This window comes from Vidua macroura, chromosome 9 (genome assembly GCF_024509145.1).
Source record: "Vidua macroura isolate BioBank_ID:100142 chromosome 9, ASM2450914v1, whole genome shotgun sequence".
In the NCBI taxonomy this organism is placed as follows: domain Eukaryota; kingdom Metazoa; phylum Chordata; class Aves; order Passeriformes; family Viduidae; genus Vidua; species Vidua macroura.
The window spans coordinates 29,625,689-29,637,957 of NC_071579.1; the positions used below are offsets into that span (position 1 = coordinate 29,625,689).

Sequence of the window (12,269 nt, forward strand, 5' to 3'; positions counted from 1 at the left end):
GATAAAGCTCTACCTGGTTTCTCTGGATGACCCTTCCTTGCCTTGCAGGGCCCACTGCCTTACTTGTTTGTTAAGAACTTGACCAGGATTCCCAGAAATGTATTGGACTTCATTCAATATGAAACAGATTCATGCTTCCTAGAATTCTCTTTGTTGTTCTCTGGAAAAGGAAATCAGGAAATAAATGCATCTGTGTATGTTTGGAATAAAGATTGAACTGGGTCTTTTTCAAAATTCTGGCTTCCAGGCCATTTTCCCAGTGCCCCAATTTGAAGCACGAGCATAAGACAAACAGTTTAGTCTGTAATGCCAGGATAAACCATTTTTTTCTTTGTGTTGGAAAAATGCCTATGGAGTAGCATACTTGTGTCTGCTGGGTCTGATACTGAACTGACAGACCACAAACAATGCCACAGTGCAAAAACTGAGATTGTGATGTGATCAGGACTCTAAACACAGAATATTGGCAGTAGAGCTCCATATTATCCAAGGGTATGGTGTCATAACCTTGGATTTGAGTCTCCTGAGTCTCCTGCATGGTGGAGAATAGCACTGATAGTAAGAGTTGTAATATTTTATAAAATTAGTGAAAATATTTTATTAAGTTAATTTGCTCAATGGTATTTTTGTAATGCTTTCCAGGTATCACTCTCCTAATGAAAGATTGGTATTGCTATAAATTTACTAAACAAGTCTCATTTTAATTCTCTAATCTTCTGTCTCCCTGTCCTTCGCAAATATTTGTTAAATTTCAAGAATTTCATTTGAATGAACAAAAATCAGGAACTTTGAAATTTGAACTTGTTTTCTTCTTATTTTTTTTTTCTTTCTATTTTTTTTCCTTTTCTATTTTTTCAAACTTCAGCCTTATCCTGGGTACAAGTAGCAGCTGCTGTTGGCCAAAACTCTGGATTATGTGTTTACCTACATTAAATCATATACACAGAACAGAAATAATCCCAGAATCACAGAACTGTGTGACTGAGGAGGGACCTTACAGCCCACCCAGTCCCACCCCTTCCATGGCCAGGAACACCTTCCACTACCCCAGGCTGCTCCAAGCTCTGTCCAACCTGGCCTTGAACACTTCCAGGTATCCAGGGGCAGCAACAGCTTCTCTGGGCACCCTGTGCCAGGGCCTCCCACCCTCCTAGGGAACAATTCCTTCCCAATATCCAATCTAACTCTGCTCTCTGGCACCATGAAACCATTCCCCCTTGTCCTGTCACTCCTGGCCCTTGTAATTGTCTCTCTTCATCTTTCTTGTAGTCTCCCTTCAAATGTGGTATCTTGTTTAGGAGGATTATTGGTGATGATAAATTATTTCACTGGAATTCTCAGCAGAACAGATCAGAGAATTTGGTTTATTATGTTTAAAGATATTCTCTGTGTGGCTGGAGGAATTTGAATCTGTTCAGCCATTGCAAATAGCCATGGAGGGGAAACCAAATGAGAATTCCATACTTTGGTGTGCAATTCCATATTGCCTTTACTTCCCATGCTGGGTGCAGTGAAGGGTTAAGCACATGCATGTCTGGATCATTAAATAAAGAACATCAGAGATCATAAATCCATGCCTCTTGCTTGCCTGCTCTCACCTCCTTCTGCCTCCCCAAACCTGTCCTCCCTTTCTCCTGATGCTGCTAAGAGGCAGGTTTGGAATGGCAGGTCCCTGCTGAGCAGCTGATCTCGGGAGTTTCCCTGTGCAAACTCTCCTTTGCCCCCACCAGAGCAGATTTCCAGCTGTTTTAGCACCGGTGCAGAGATTTGTGGTGGCTTGGGAGGGCGTGAGAGGCTCAGACAAGCAGCTCTGACCACTGCTGCTGAAGGCCAGGCTTGTGCAACCCTCCCAGTCCTATTCCTGGGTTCTTTTTTACCCTTCTTTTACTGGAAGTGGAGAGGGTTGAATTACACGAGGATTTTCTGGACAATTTAAATTTAGCATTTGGTCTATCTGATGGGCACAATGTGTGAGCACCAAAACTGGGGGTTTTTCAGGCAATTCAGCAAATTGCAGAAATTGCTGTGATGTATCACTTTTGCTCTTCATCCTACATATTGTGTGTGTCTGACATTTAGTCATCACTGCTCTTTTAAATCCTGTACAGGTAGATTAGAGTAGGAAATTAAAAGAAATATGATGATCCTTTTTGCTTTAAAGTTTAAATAATTCTGTTTTCTAGAATGACCATTTCTAATCTGACAGGGAAGGAAAGTTTCTAACTGGCAGCAAAGCTTGAATGTACTTTGGCACTTGGTGAAGTGATGTTTTAGGACAGAATTCCCTTTCCTATAGTTCTCAGTGCCATTTCCCCATCTAAAGAGATGTCTCCTGAAAAGAAAGCATTGAAGTTACACACACAACATCCACCAGCAATTCTGGCATGTTTCTAGGAGAATATAATAATCATATTTGGCAGTTCTCTGTGTCTCTAGATGGTTTAGAACCTTTTTTTTTAAATTTAGAAATAAAAAAAAAATTGGATTTTTTTCCCCTGAAAGATACCTGCTGGCATCTTTCAGATTAAATACCAACCTCTGGTTGCTTTCTGAAGTTGTGTCCCACGTATGAACACAGCTCTGGGCAGCCTTGCATTGATTTCTTATTCTGCACTTTCAGCACAGTTCCTTTTTCATGGCAACAGCTCATGCTCAGCTCTGCAGGTCAGAGGCAGCTGCCACTGATACTTTCACAGAGAACTGAGTAGAAAAAGCTCCAGGAGGTGATGGTGTTATACTGTGTTAAACACAAAGGTGGTAGAAGAGGCTCTGGCAGGTGTTTGAGGGATTTTGCTGGTCACTCAGTCCAAATGTAGTGCCTTGAACCCTTATCTATATTTAGGAAAAATATAAAATGTGAAAAGGTGTGGGGAAAAAATGGTTATGGATCCAAGGTTATGTGGATCTTAAGCATATTTGGCTCAACTTCAGCCTCCTTTTGTTCAGTCCTTGTGTTCTGACAGAGCTGCACAAATGGCTAATCCTTGTGAGAGCAATCAACCAGGATGGAGAGGAGAGAGAGGCTGGGATGTCTGGTGGTTGAGTGAAGCTTTCCTTTTTTATCTTTCCCAACAGTCAGGCCATGATTGAGACTGGAATTAAAACTACTTTATCCTTAGCATGTACTGCTTGTAGTGGAGTCTTTAGGGATGGAGAAAACAGGGCCACTTTTACAAGAAAAGGAAAGAAATTATGGTGACCTCCAAATTATCATAATTTGGGTCCAGGAAGACACATAAAGCACATTTAAAGGACGTGAATAATGATGTAAATTAGTTATTTTAATGTCTTCCAAGTGTACTTCATTTTGAATGATATCCTCTGATAGTGTACACATGGTAAGGTATAATTGAAAAAACATGCAGCTGAATGGTTGAATGCAAAGTATAAATATACAGCTGGTAGTGGGTCAGAAGTCAAACTAGTAAAGCATATGCCAAATTCCCTTAGGGATCTCATTAGTGCATGATTGAATATACATGTAGAGGCTAAATGAATATCACTGTTTGGGTCTGCAGTGGATGAGACAATGACTAATCAATTGTAATTAGGGTTAGATGCTATTATTGACCCACATGTCTAGAGTTAAATGCCCCGCTTGGATTTTTCCAAGGAGATGGAAAATATATATGGGTTTGTTTGTGATAGGATGAGTGTTTGAAAAAAATATTCTGAGTGTAATTGCAACATTTTTTAAATGGAATGTCACTAGAGTCATTGCAAGCCAAGGCACTGAAGAATTCACCATTAGTCTTAAGTCCAGGAAAAAAGTCTGTTGGATATTGTGAGGTTGGGTGTAGCATCTGAACTTAGATACAATCATATTTAGGCCCATGTTGGGCTCCTCCCTAAAATAGCAGCCACTCACTTTCTCTCCTCCACCCATAGTGCTGCATTTTAATCATAACACACACTGAAATAATTATGGTTTAAAAAAGGAAAGCTGTACATCCAGCACTATTGATTAATCAGAGAAATTTTTAAACATTTGCAAAGGAACTTGGTTTTCATTTCTGTCTGGAATCCTCCTTACTCCTCCCTCTCAGCTGTGGGAGAGGAGCAGCAACAGCCCCCAAATATCAAACAGCTCTGGGGATTCTTAGGAGTCAGTGGACAAGCTCAAGGTCACATTATCTCCCCTCATCCCAGGAAATTAGGAAATTAAGGAATTCTGATGGCCTGTTGAGCCCACATGCACAGAGATATCCCTGCAGCACCATGGCCTTGGCAGGCAGTGGGCTTTTGCTGTGCTTTGGTGGGGTTTCTGCATTTGGTGGTGGTACAAATGTTTTATGTTTGAGGAATAACCTCCCCCCTCTTTTCCCAACTTGTTTTTCTTGCAGTGCTCACAGTATATATACATACTTGAACAGTCACCTGGATCTGATTAAGAAATCTTTGCCTGTGGGTTTCCTCACTGTTGATTTACATGTTTGGCCAGATTTCCATGGTAACAGATCTCCCTTAACAGATCTGACACTAAAGGGCATGGTAAGAAACAGCCTGTCTTTGCAAAAAGGTCAATACAGGGTAAAAAAAAAAAAAAAAAAGCAGTTTGGAAGGAGCTTTTCTTCAATTTTGAGTGTACTCCTCCTTAGCTATTTACACTATCCCAAAGGATTTGGGTTTCTTGCTGCATTGCTGATGTTTCAGTAGAAAACCAGAGATCATTGTACTTGAGATATCACTACAGCCACATTAATTTTCTAAAAACTTGAGGAATGTTGTGTGTGTGCAGGTATCTTTCCTGGGAATCACATTTCACAGCTCTTGCTGTTGTTATCTCACCTGTGGACCAAATCTTACAGTTTGTTGCAATGAATTTCAAGAGAAATTTGGGTAAACCTGTCTGGGAAAGGAATGAAATATTCTGACCATAGGTGGTTGATTTAAACAGCTTTTCAGCCCATCTTTCAGAGTCTGGGTGTTCCTCTTCCTTGAATTTACAGTGGTAAATCAGCTCACTCACAAGCCAGGGCTGTGCAGAACTGTAACAGAAAGGTATCATAAGAGTCTAATTTGATTATATCAAAATACCTGGTGATTAATGCAAATATCTCCTTCAAAATGGCAAATTGTCCTTGAAGTGAGCCTCTAAAGCTGCTCACCAGCACCAAAATCTGCTGTATTTAACAATGAGATAGGAAAGGCATAAGCACTACTGCATGTTTTGTGCCACAAATGAGGGGAAGATTAAAAAAAAAGGGCCTATGTATTTTTGGATCCTAATAATACCTTCATTATTTTATGACAGAATTACATGCTGCAGCAAAATCAGAATTTCCTTGGTATGATGGCTGTATGCAAATACTGGTAATAGCAACTAAATTTTTCTGTCACAATTCTGTCTGCGTTCAGGTCTTGCCTGATACTAATCCAGAGTAACTACAGTGCAGTATTGATTTATGTCAGAGTAAAGGAGGTTAAGATATAGTATTTAATTATTAATTGTGTTTCAGTGTTAGGGTGCTTGGGGGGGGGGGGAGAAATGCTTTTAAAAAGTTATTTTTATGTAATAGCATTTTCATATTATTACATTAAATACATTCACGAGCAATATCTGAGTCATAACATAAAACTGTCAGAGTTAATCTATCTCTAATCCCATACAATATGCTGTTTGTTCTTTATTTCTTCACAAGGGCAAGGATAATTTATGTGGCTCTTCCCCAGATCAGGAATAACATGTTTAACATAACATTATGTGTACAGCTCACAGGAGTAAGGCTTGGAATTAGCACTTAAAACTTGTTACAACAAGAAGCCATAGAGAATAATAGAGTTTTACTTTGGCTGGATTTTTACATCTTCTTTTTGATCTTTGCACAGGTTGTTGGACTAACATTGTCTCGGGGTCTGGATGAACTTGCCCTTATCTACCTGGCCACGATCCAAGCCATTGCTGTAAGACATTTTTAGTGCATAAAAGAAGAAATGAATTGTTCTGTGCAGACTGATCATTCCCTTCTGCTAACCAGATTTCTAATAATACATGAATTCATTTAATGGGCTTCTTAAAGGAGCAAGATACTGTTCACCCATACTGGTGACCACTCCCAACTGGAGGATAATCAGCAGACTGTGGGGGAAGATGTTTCCCTAAAAAATCCTGTCCTTATGGCAATTCTGTACGTGGAGCTTTTGCCTCTGGTGCAGATGTGAGGGAGGAGGCTGACAGCACAAGGAGCAGTGTTAACATCCCAGCTGTCCTTTGGGAGGCTGAGAGAGGGGGAGAAAAGCTCTGGCAATTGTACAAAGGGCTCTGTGCTGCCCTGAAAAGCCTCAGCTGCAGATTGTTCCCAAATCCCTGGATTTGCCCTCCCTGCCCGCTGGGTGAGGCAGAGCTCTGTGCCAGGGCTGTGGTTCAGACCCACCAGGGCACATCTTCCCCCCTGTGTTGCTGGCCCAAGGGGAGCAGTCCCAGCCTGTGGCTGTGGCTGGGCAGGCAGGGCAGGGAGGCTGGGAAATGTCCCTCGTGTTTGCCAGCAGCAGGAATGGGGAATTTATTGGAATGCTTTTCTCTCTGCCCTGATTTTTGCTTGAACCCAGGATTTCCAGTTCACGAGAAGTTCTGTTTTGAGGTGAAACCCTGGCTCACAGAAGTGGTTTGGAAAGCCTGGCCCAGGGTGTTTCCAGTGGGACGTGCTGTCCCCAGCCCTCTGGTGACTGAAATCCACATTCCTTTAACATCCTTTCTGTCCGTTTTTTTTTTTTTTTTTTAATTTGTTGAACTTGAGGTGTTTTTTGCAAAACATGAACAGGCTGATGAATTGGGGAGTTTTCCTGACAAAACTATGTTCAGTTGGAAAACTTCCAAGCTCCTCTCCTGGTTCACAACAACTTTTCTAGGCTGGGTCAGCCATCTGGGATGGAGAGGGTGGGCGGCTGCTGTAAATTTACTGGGACTTGTTCATCTTATGTGTTAACCCTCCCTCTTCAGCAAATAAGGAGAACTTAACCCCAGCCTGGGATTCATTGTTGTGAGTTCGGAGCCTTTTGCAGATGAATGTAGCTGGGTTATACCTGATGCTTCAGTATAATCCCACCATTGAAAGAAGAATGTGGAGGAGAGGTTCAACAATGCCAGGGACTGATCCTGCCCCTGAAAGGAACTTCCCAGTCTGGAACAGGTGCCCTGTGATTATCTCGTGCTAACGAAGTGGAAACCTTCTCTGCTGGAAATCCTGGGAAAGTCACCTATTATCTCATTATATGATACAGCTCAAACTTTGTGTAAAACACAAATACTGTCGTGAGCAGTAAACTCAGCAGCTGCATACCTTTTGGAGAGCTGATTGAGGTGATTTAATATAAAAAGGACATATTGTAATTTTCTTTTCACTGTAAGTTAAGGGAAATTATTTTTCCCCCAAAACATTATTGAAACAGTAACTAAAAAGTAGACAGAGAACGTTGGTTTTGACTCTATATATTTACTAATTGCTGATGGGATACCTAGGAAATTAAACATTCACTGCCAATTTTAGCTTCACTTTTATTGAAGGAAATTCACCTTTATTTGAAGGAAACAGTTGTAGTAATCCTGGACCATTAGCTGTCTTCAATGGATGCAAGATAAACTTTAAACCTATGTAAAAATCTTGTACAAAGTGTAGGCCTGCCCACAGAATGTTAATCTCTAGTTTTCTTTTCAGCAGGAGATGCTTTTTCCTTTTTATATAAAATTTGCATTTGAAGCCCCTCAATTTGCATTTTCTCCAACCCAGGATTAAATTAGCTCCCCCCCACCCATAGTGAAATAAGTCTGGCTTTAATTTAAATTGCTGTGTGAATACAATTTTCCAGGCAGGTAAACACAAAATAATTTTCACAGCATGTTCTTTCTCAGGGTCTTTGACATGTGTATGTTGTGAGAGAAGTTGTTAATAAATTTGAATTTCAGAAGCAGTGAAAGGGAATCTCCTTTTAACTATTCACTGCAAAATGCAATGCAACAGTTGGCCAGATGAGAACATGATCAGAGATGTAATTGTGGCTGTCCAGCCTGTTCTGAGCAGGCAGACTCCTTTTGGAGCAGTTGATTTTTCCATAATTAAAATCGTGGCTGTGCAATTTGGAGATCAGCGCTCTGTGTCAATAGGGAAGCGATGGATTTAGTCAGCTGGGGCTGGGGCTGCTCAGGTTCCTCTGAGCTGCTTGTCTAAAAATCAAAATACATTTGAAGGCCTGTCCAGAATAGTGCTGGGCATTCACTGTGGACATCTGCGGCCTGGTGGGACCCTGCAAGTTCAATTTTCGGTAGCTTTTTTTTATTTGAAGAGGGGTTTGTTTTAGCTGCAGCCCTCTTAATAAACTGCAGCATGGTCTAAAGAAAACTCAAATAACAGTTTATGAAAGCTCTGACCAGATTGTGTTTTGTAGGGAATGTGCCTACCAAGAGTCAGCCTGGGCAACATTTTGCCTTGAATTTGGCATTTTGTCAAATCAGAGCCTCAAGCTTAACTTCCATGGTATTATAAAGAGCTAGGAATTATATTTGGTCAAAGAGTTTGTAAAAGAAATGGAAAATATTCTTGCAAGAGGGGAATAGGGAGGAAGTTGACTTCAGTGAGGAGGGAAGCAAAGCAAACAAAAAGAAAAAAGTTTTTTTTTTTTTTGAAAATGGCAAAACATTTGCTTTTGCCATTCTGATTTGAGTTTCTCAGAATGGAGACTGTAAGTGAAAAGTTTAAAGTATACCTGCATTTGAGATGTTTCAATTAATCCAGCCATGAAGTGGAACATTTCATTTTGCATAGGGCAAAGGCCAAGAGAAATAGTTAAGCCAATACAAAATTCTTCAGGTTTTCCTTTTTGCTGAAAAGACAGAAAACAGTTTTTTATTTGCTGTTCTCTTTTTGTTCTGTTTTGCTATTTGGCTTCAGAATTGAAACCTCTTTACAGAGCTGGATTTTCAGATGCTGTTGTACAAAGTAGAGAGAAGGTTCTGGTGGGAATGTCTTTGCCATGCAGGTGTGGTTGTGTTCCTGGCTGCTCTCCTGTGCTCATCTGGTTCTGTTTTTTCCCCCCTTTTTGAAGTTAGGAACAAGACATATTTTGGAGGCGATGCAGGCTGCAGGACATGAGATCACCACGCTGTTCCTGTGTGGTGGGCTGAGCAAGAACCCTCTCTTTGTGCAGATGCATGCTGACATTACTGGTGAGCTTGGGGAAGGGCATGGAAAGGAGTGGAAATATTTTTTTTTTTAGGTGTCTGAGTACTTTGTCTTTGGAAGAATAAAGACTTTATATGGAGCTGTATTTTGCTGCATGGCCAAAACAGTGTGCAATGAAATGTTCCTTCTGTTGGCTTCATCCTATTTGACTTGTGACACTTCCTGCTCATGCTGGGCATCACATCCATTCTATAGAACAATTCTTTCCTGGATTGTTTCCATGCCCGTGGCACTGATGTGGTTTAGGGGACAGGGTCTGGATCCTTGCTCCTGCAAGGTGTTGCACCTGGTTTTGTAGAATTCCTGGTGGGTGGAAGGCCCTGGGTATGAGTTTCACTACAAGAAGAACTCCATGGTGTTTCACTCCATGGTGTTTTTGGTCTCCCTTCAGCCTGTGTGTGTTGGACATCTCTGCACACCTGTGAGTCAGTTGAATATACTTCAAAAAACGTGGAAAAAAATAACAAAATTTAGTGTAAAGGACTTTAGAGAAACACTGAGTGATGCGTGTTGTGGGTTTATTTCAAATTAAGATCAGTTAAGCTGTCATAAATGAAGTTTAAGGCCCAAATTTGGGGAGTTTGATCTGCAGATCTGACATCAAACTTCAAACATCAAACCACACTTTATAACCCTGATGGACAAGCAAAAAACATAATGCCTATTGACCTTAAAATTCACAAAATATATTGTAGTCAAAGTGATGCTTTGTGAAAAACGATGTTAAGTCCGTGCCTTTCCTTCAAAAACTCACATATTTTAGGTGAATTTCAGCTACATGTAGAGTTGGGCTGCTGGGTCACCATGTGTAAAAGAAAAGATCTGTGAAAAGGTATTCTGATTAAAATCTAATCACAAGTTCTTTGACTGTAACTAATGGCCAAGTACAATTCAGTACAAAAAGGCCTTTTTGCAGTCTGGAGTTCTCCCCCATTTGTAAAATCAGTGACTGACAAGGGATGTCAGAGTTCATCTGACTGAAATGCTCTTGGTTATGTTGAACTCATTAGAGCCTATCAGATAAAATAACTAACATTCCAGGATCAATCCCCCATTCTTTCCTGAAAAGAAAAAAATCTGAATATATTATTGTTAGCGACAAATGCCCATGACTCAGCCATGCAGACATCCAATAGATAATTCCACAGGCCACTTAAAAAGTATCTTGATCTTTTTGTTTGCCTGGTAAGAATTCCGTATTCATTCTGAGGATGCGGGAAATGGGCAGTAAATTTTAGAGCACGCTGAAAATTGCTCACTGACGCCTGGCAGAGAGCCACGGAGCTCTGAGCTTGAGCTTTAGATTTGCTGTTCCAAGCTGACCCAAGTCCTGAGCTGTGCTTCAGCTGAACTGCAGGAATGCTCAGGTGACAGGGCAAGTTTTGCATCAAGTAACCGAATGCCTGGTGTGAGGTGAATTTGCTTTTTTATATTAATAATTTTATTTATCATTTTGCAAAGTGTGCATTCTGCCTTTTTCCTCTATAGAAGTTGTTCATGGCTGATTTTAGGACTTCTCCCAAATTTCAGCTCCTTCTAATCTTACAGCTGGCTCTCAGGAGCAGCATTTTTTGGGGCATAATATGGTAGAGACTGTTCTGAGCAGGAATCCCTGCTCCCACCCCTGTGTTTGCATCATCATCCACTGAACGACATTATCTCAGCACTGGAAATGGAGACACATGCCAAAAACTGCAGGAATATTAAATTTTTCAGCTTAGTGAGGATAAGCATCTGAAGTGCAGCTAGAAAAGTATTTAGATTCATGCTCTTGGTTTAGATTTTTCTGGGGAATTAAGAAAGCAGGCTAATTTTTGTTTGGTTTTTTAGCCCTTTCCTGCTTTTCTTTGCACTAGTAAAACAGGTCTTAGAAACTTCTGCATAAACCAAGGGAAAGTATGTTCTTGATAGTACCCATGGGTGATGAAACACTAATATATTTAATTCTATAGAATTTATCTTCTTTAGAATAGATATAGAATATATAGAATAGAATAATATTCTTTAGAATATATATTGTTTGCTTGTTTTTCCAGTGTTTTAATTTTGTTTTTGAGTATCTTGCACAATTTGGAAGACAAGATTTCTTTTATTATTTCATACATAGCTTGAGAAAGTTTACTACTCATATTTTCATGTCTTCCAGCAAAACCAGGCTGGCTTTCATGGCTGTATGTTCAAAACCAAACACAAACAGTCTTTTTTTGTTTGTTGCAAAAGAAACAAAAAGGACACCGCCTTGTTTTCCCCTCCAGGTCAACTTTTAATGGGCACGTGGGTTTGGAGGGTGTGGGTAACAGGTTTATACCAAGCCCTTTGTATGAGATAAATAGCCAGTGTCAAAGATCGGGGTGGGGGGGTGTTTTTTGTGTGCTTTATTAATATTATATTATAATATTATTTATAATGCTTCTGCATTAATATTTTGCTAAAATAATTTTATTTAAATGCTGCACTTTCCTTGGAGCCTGGAACCACAGAGCAGGGAGATTTACATTAACCTGCAGCAGGATGTAGCTCTGAATGGGGTTTTAAATAATGGTTTTCAAGCCCTTTTTGATTTTTTTTTGTTTGTCTTTTTGGGTTTTAATTATTTGTGGAGCTGCTGGTGCTGCTGTGTTCCCTAACAGAGGCCTGGCTCTTCCCTCTGCAGGCAAGCCTGTTGTGCTGTCCAAAGAAGTGGAGTCTGTTTTGGTGGGTGCTGCTATTCTTGGAGCTTGTGCTTCTGGGGATTTTGCATCTATCCAGGTATGCAGCACCTGATTTTATGTCATTTTTTGTTCAGTTTTGATGTGGCTTACACCTTGACTTCTGACACCATGCACACTCCTTAATCCAAGTGGAAAAGTTCGTCCCTTCTGCACAGCCAGACAAGATCCAGCATCACTTTCTCTCCACCCTCTGTTTAACTCCAGATATTATTTAGGTGTGTTAAGGATTCATTTGCCTTTGGACTATGGGGACATGCATAGAAGCTGCTGTGTGTGAAGTTAGCCCATATAATTTTACAGACAAAAGAGGGAATTTGGCAAGGCTCTGATCCTGCAGGAAGGTCATACTTTCATCTCAGTTACATTTGTCCTACTTTCCTTC

At 40.5% G+C, this 12,269-nt stretch overlaps 1 protein-coding gene across 11 annotated transcripts in view; it reads left to right on the forward strand.

Moving 5' to 3' along the window:
• FGGY (FGGY carbohydrate kinase domain containing) overlaps positions 1-12,269 on the forward strand; it is a 128,366-nt gene that overhangs the window by 90,101 nt on the left and 25,996 nt on the right. For 10 of the 11 annotated variants that reach the window (XM_053985296.1, XM_053985290.1, XM_053985288.1 and 7 more), the window contains 4 exons: positions 4,344-4,491; positions 5,830-5,904; positions 9,040-9,160; positions 11,830-11,924. In XM_053985296.1, coding sequence (XP_053841271.1) covers positions 4,344-4,491; positions 5,830-5,904; positions 9,040-9,160; positions 11,830-11,924 — 439 coding nt within the window. Of the gene's footprint in view, positions 1-4,343; positions 4,492-5,829; positions 5,905-9,039; positions 9,161-11,829; positions 11,925-12,269 lie in introns of those variants that run through there. The other variant, XM_053985295.1, reaches the window with a different exon arrangement.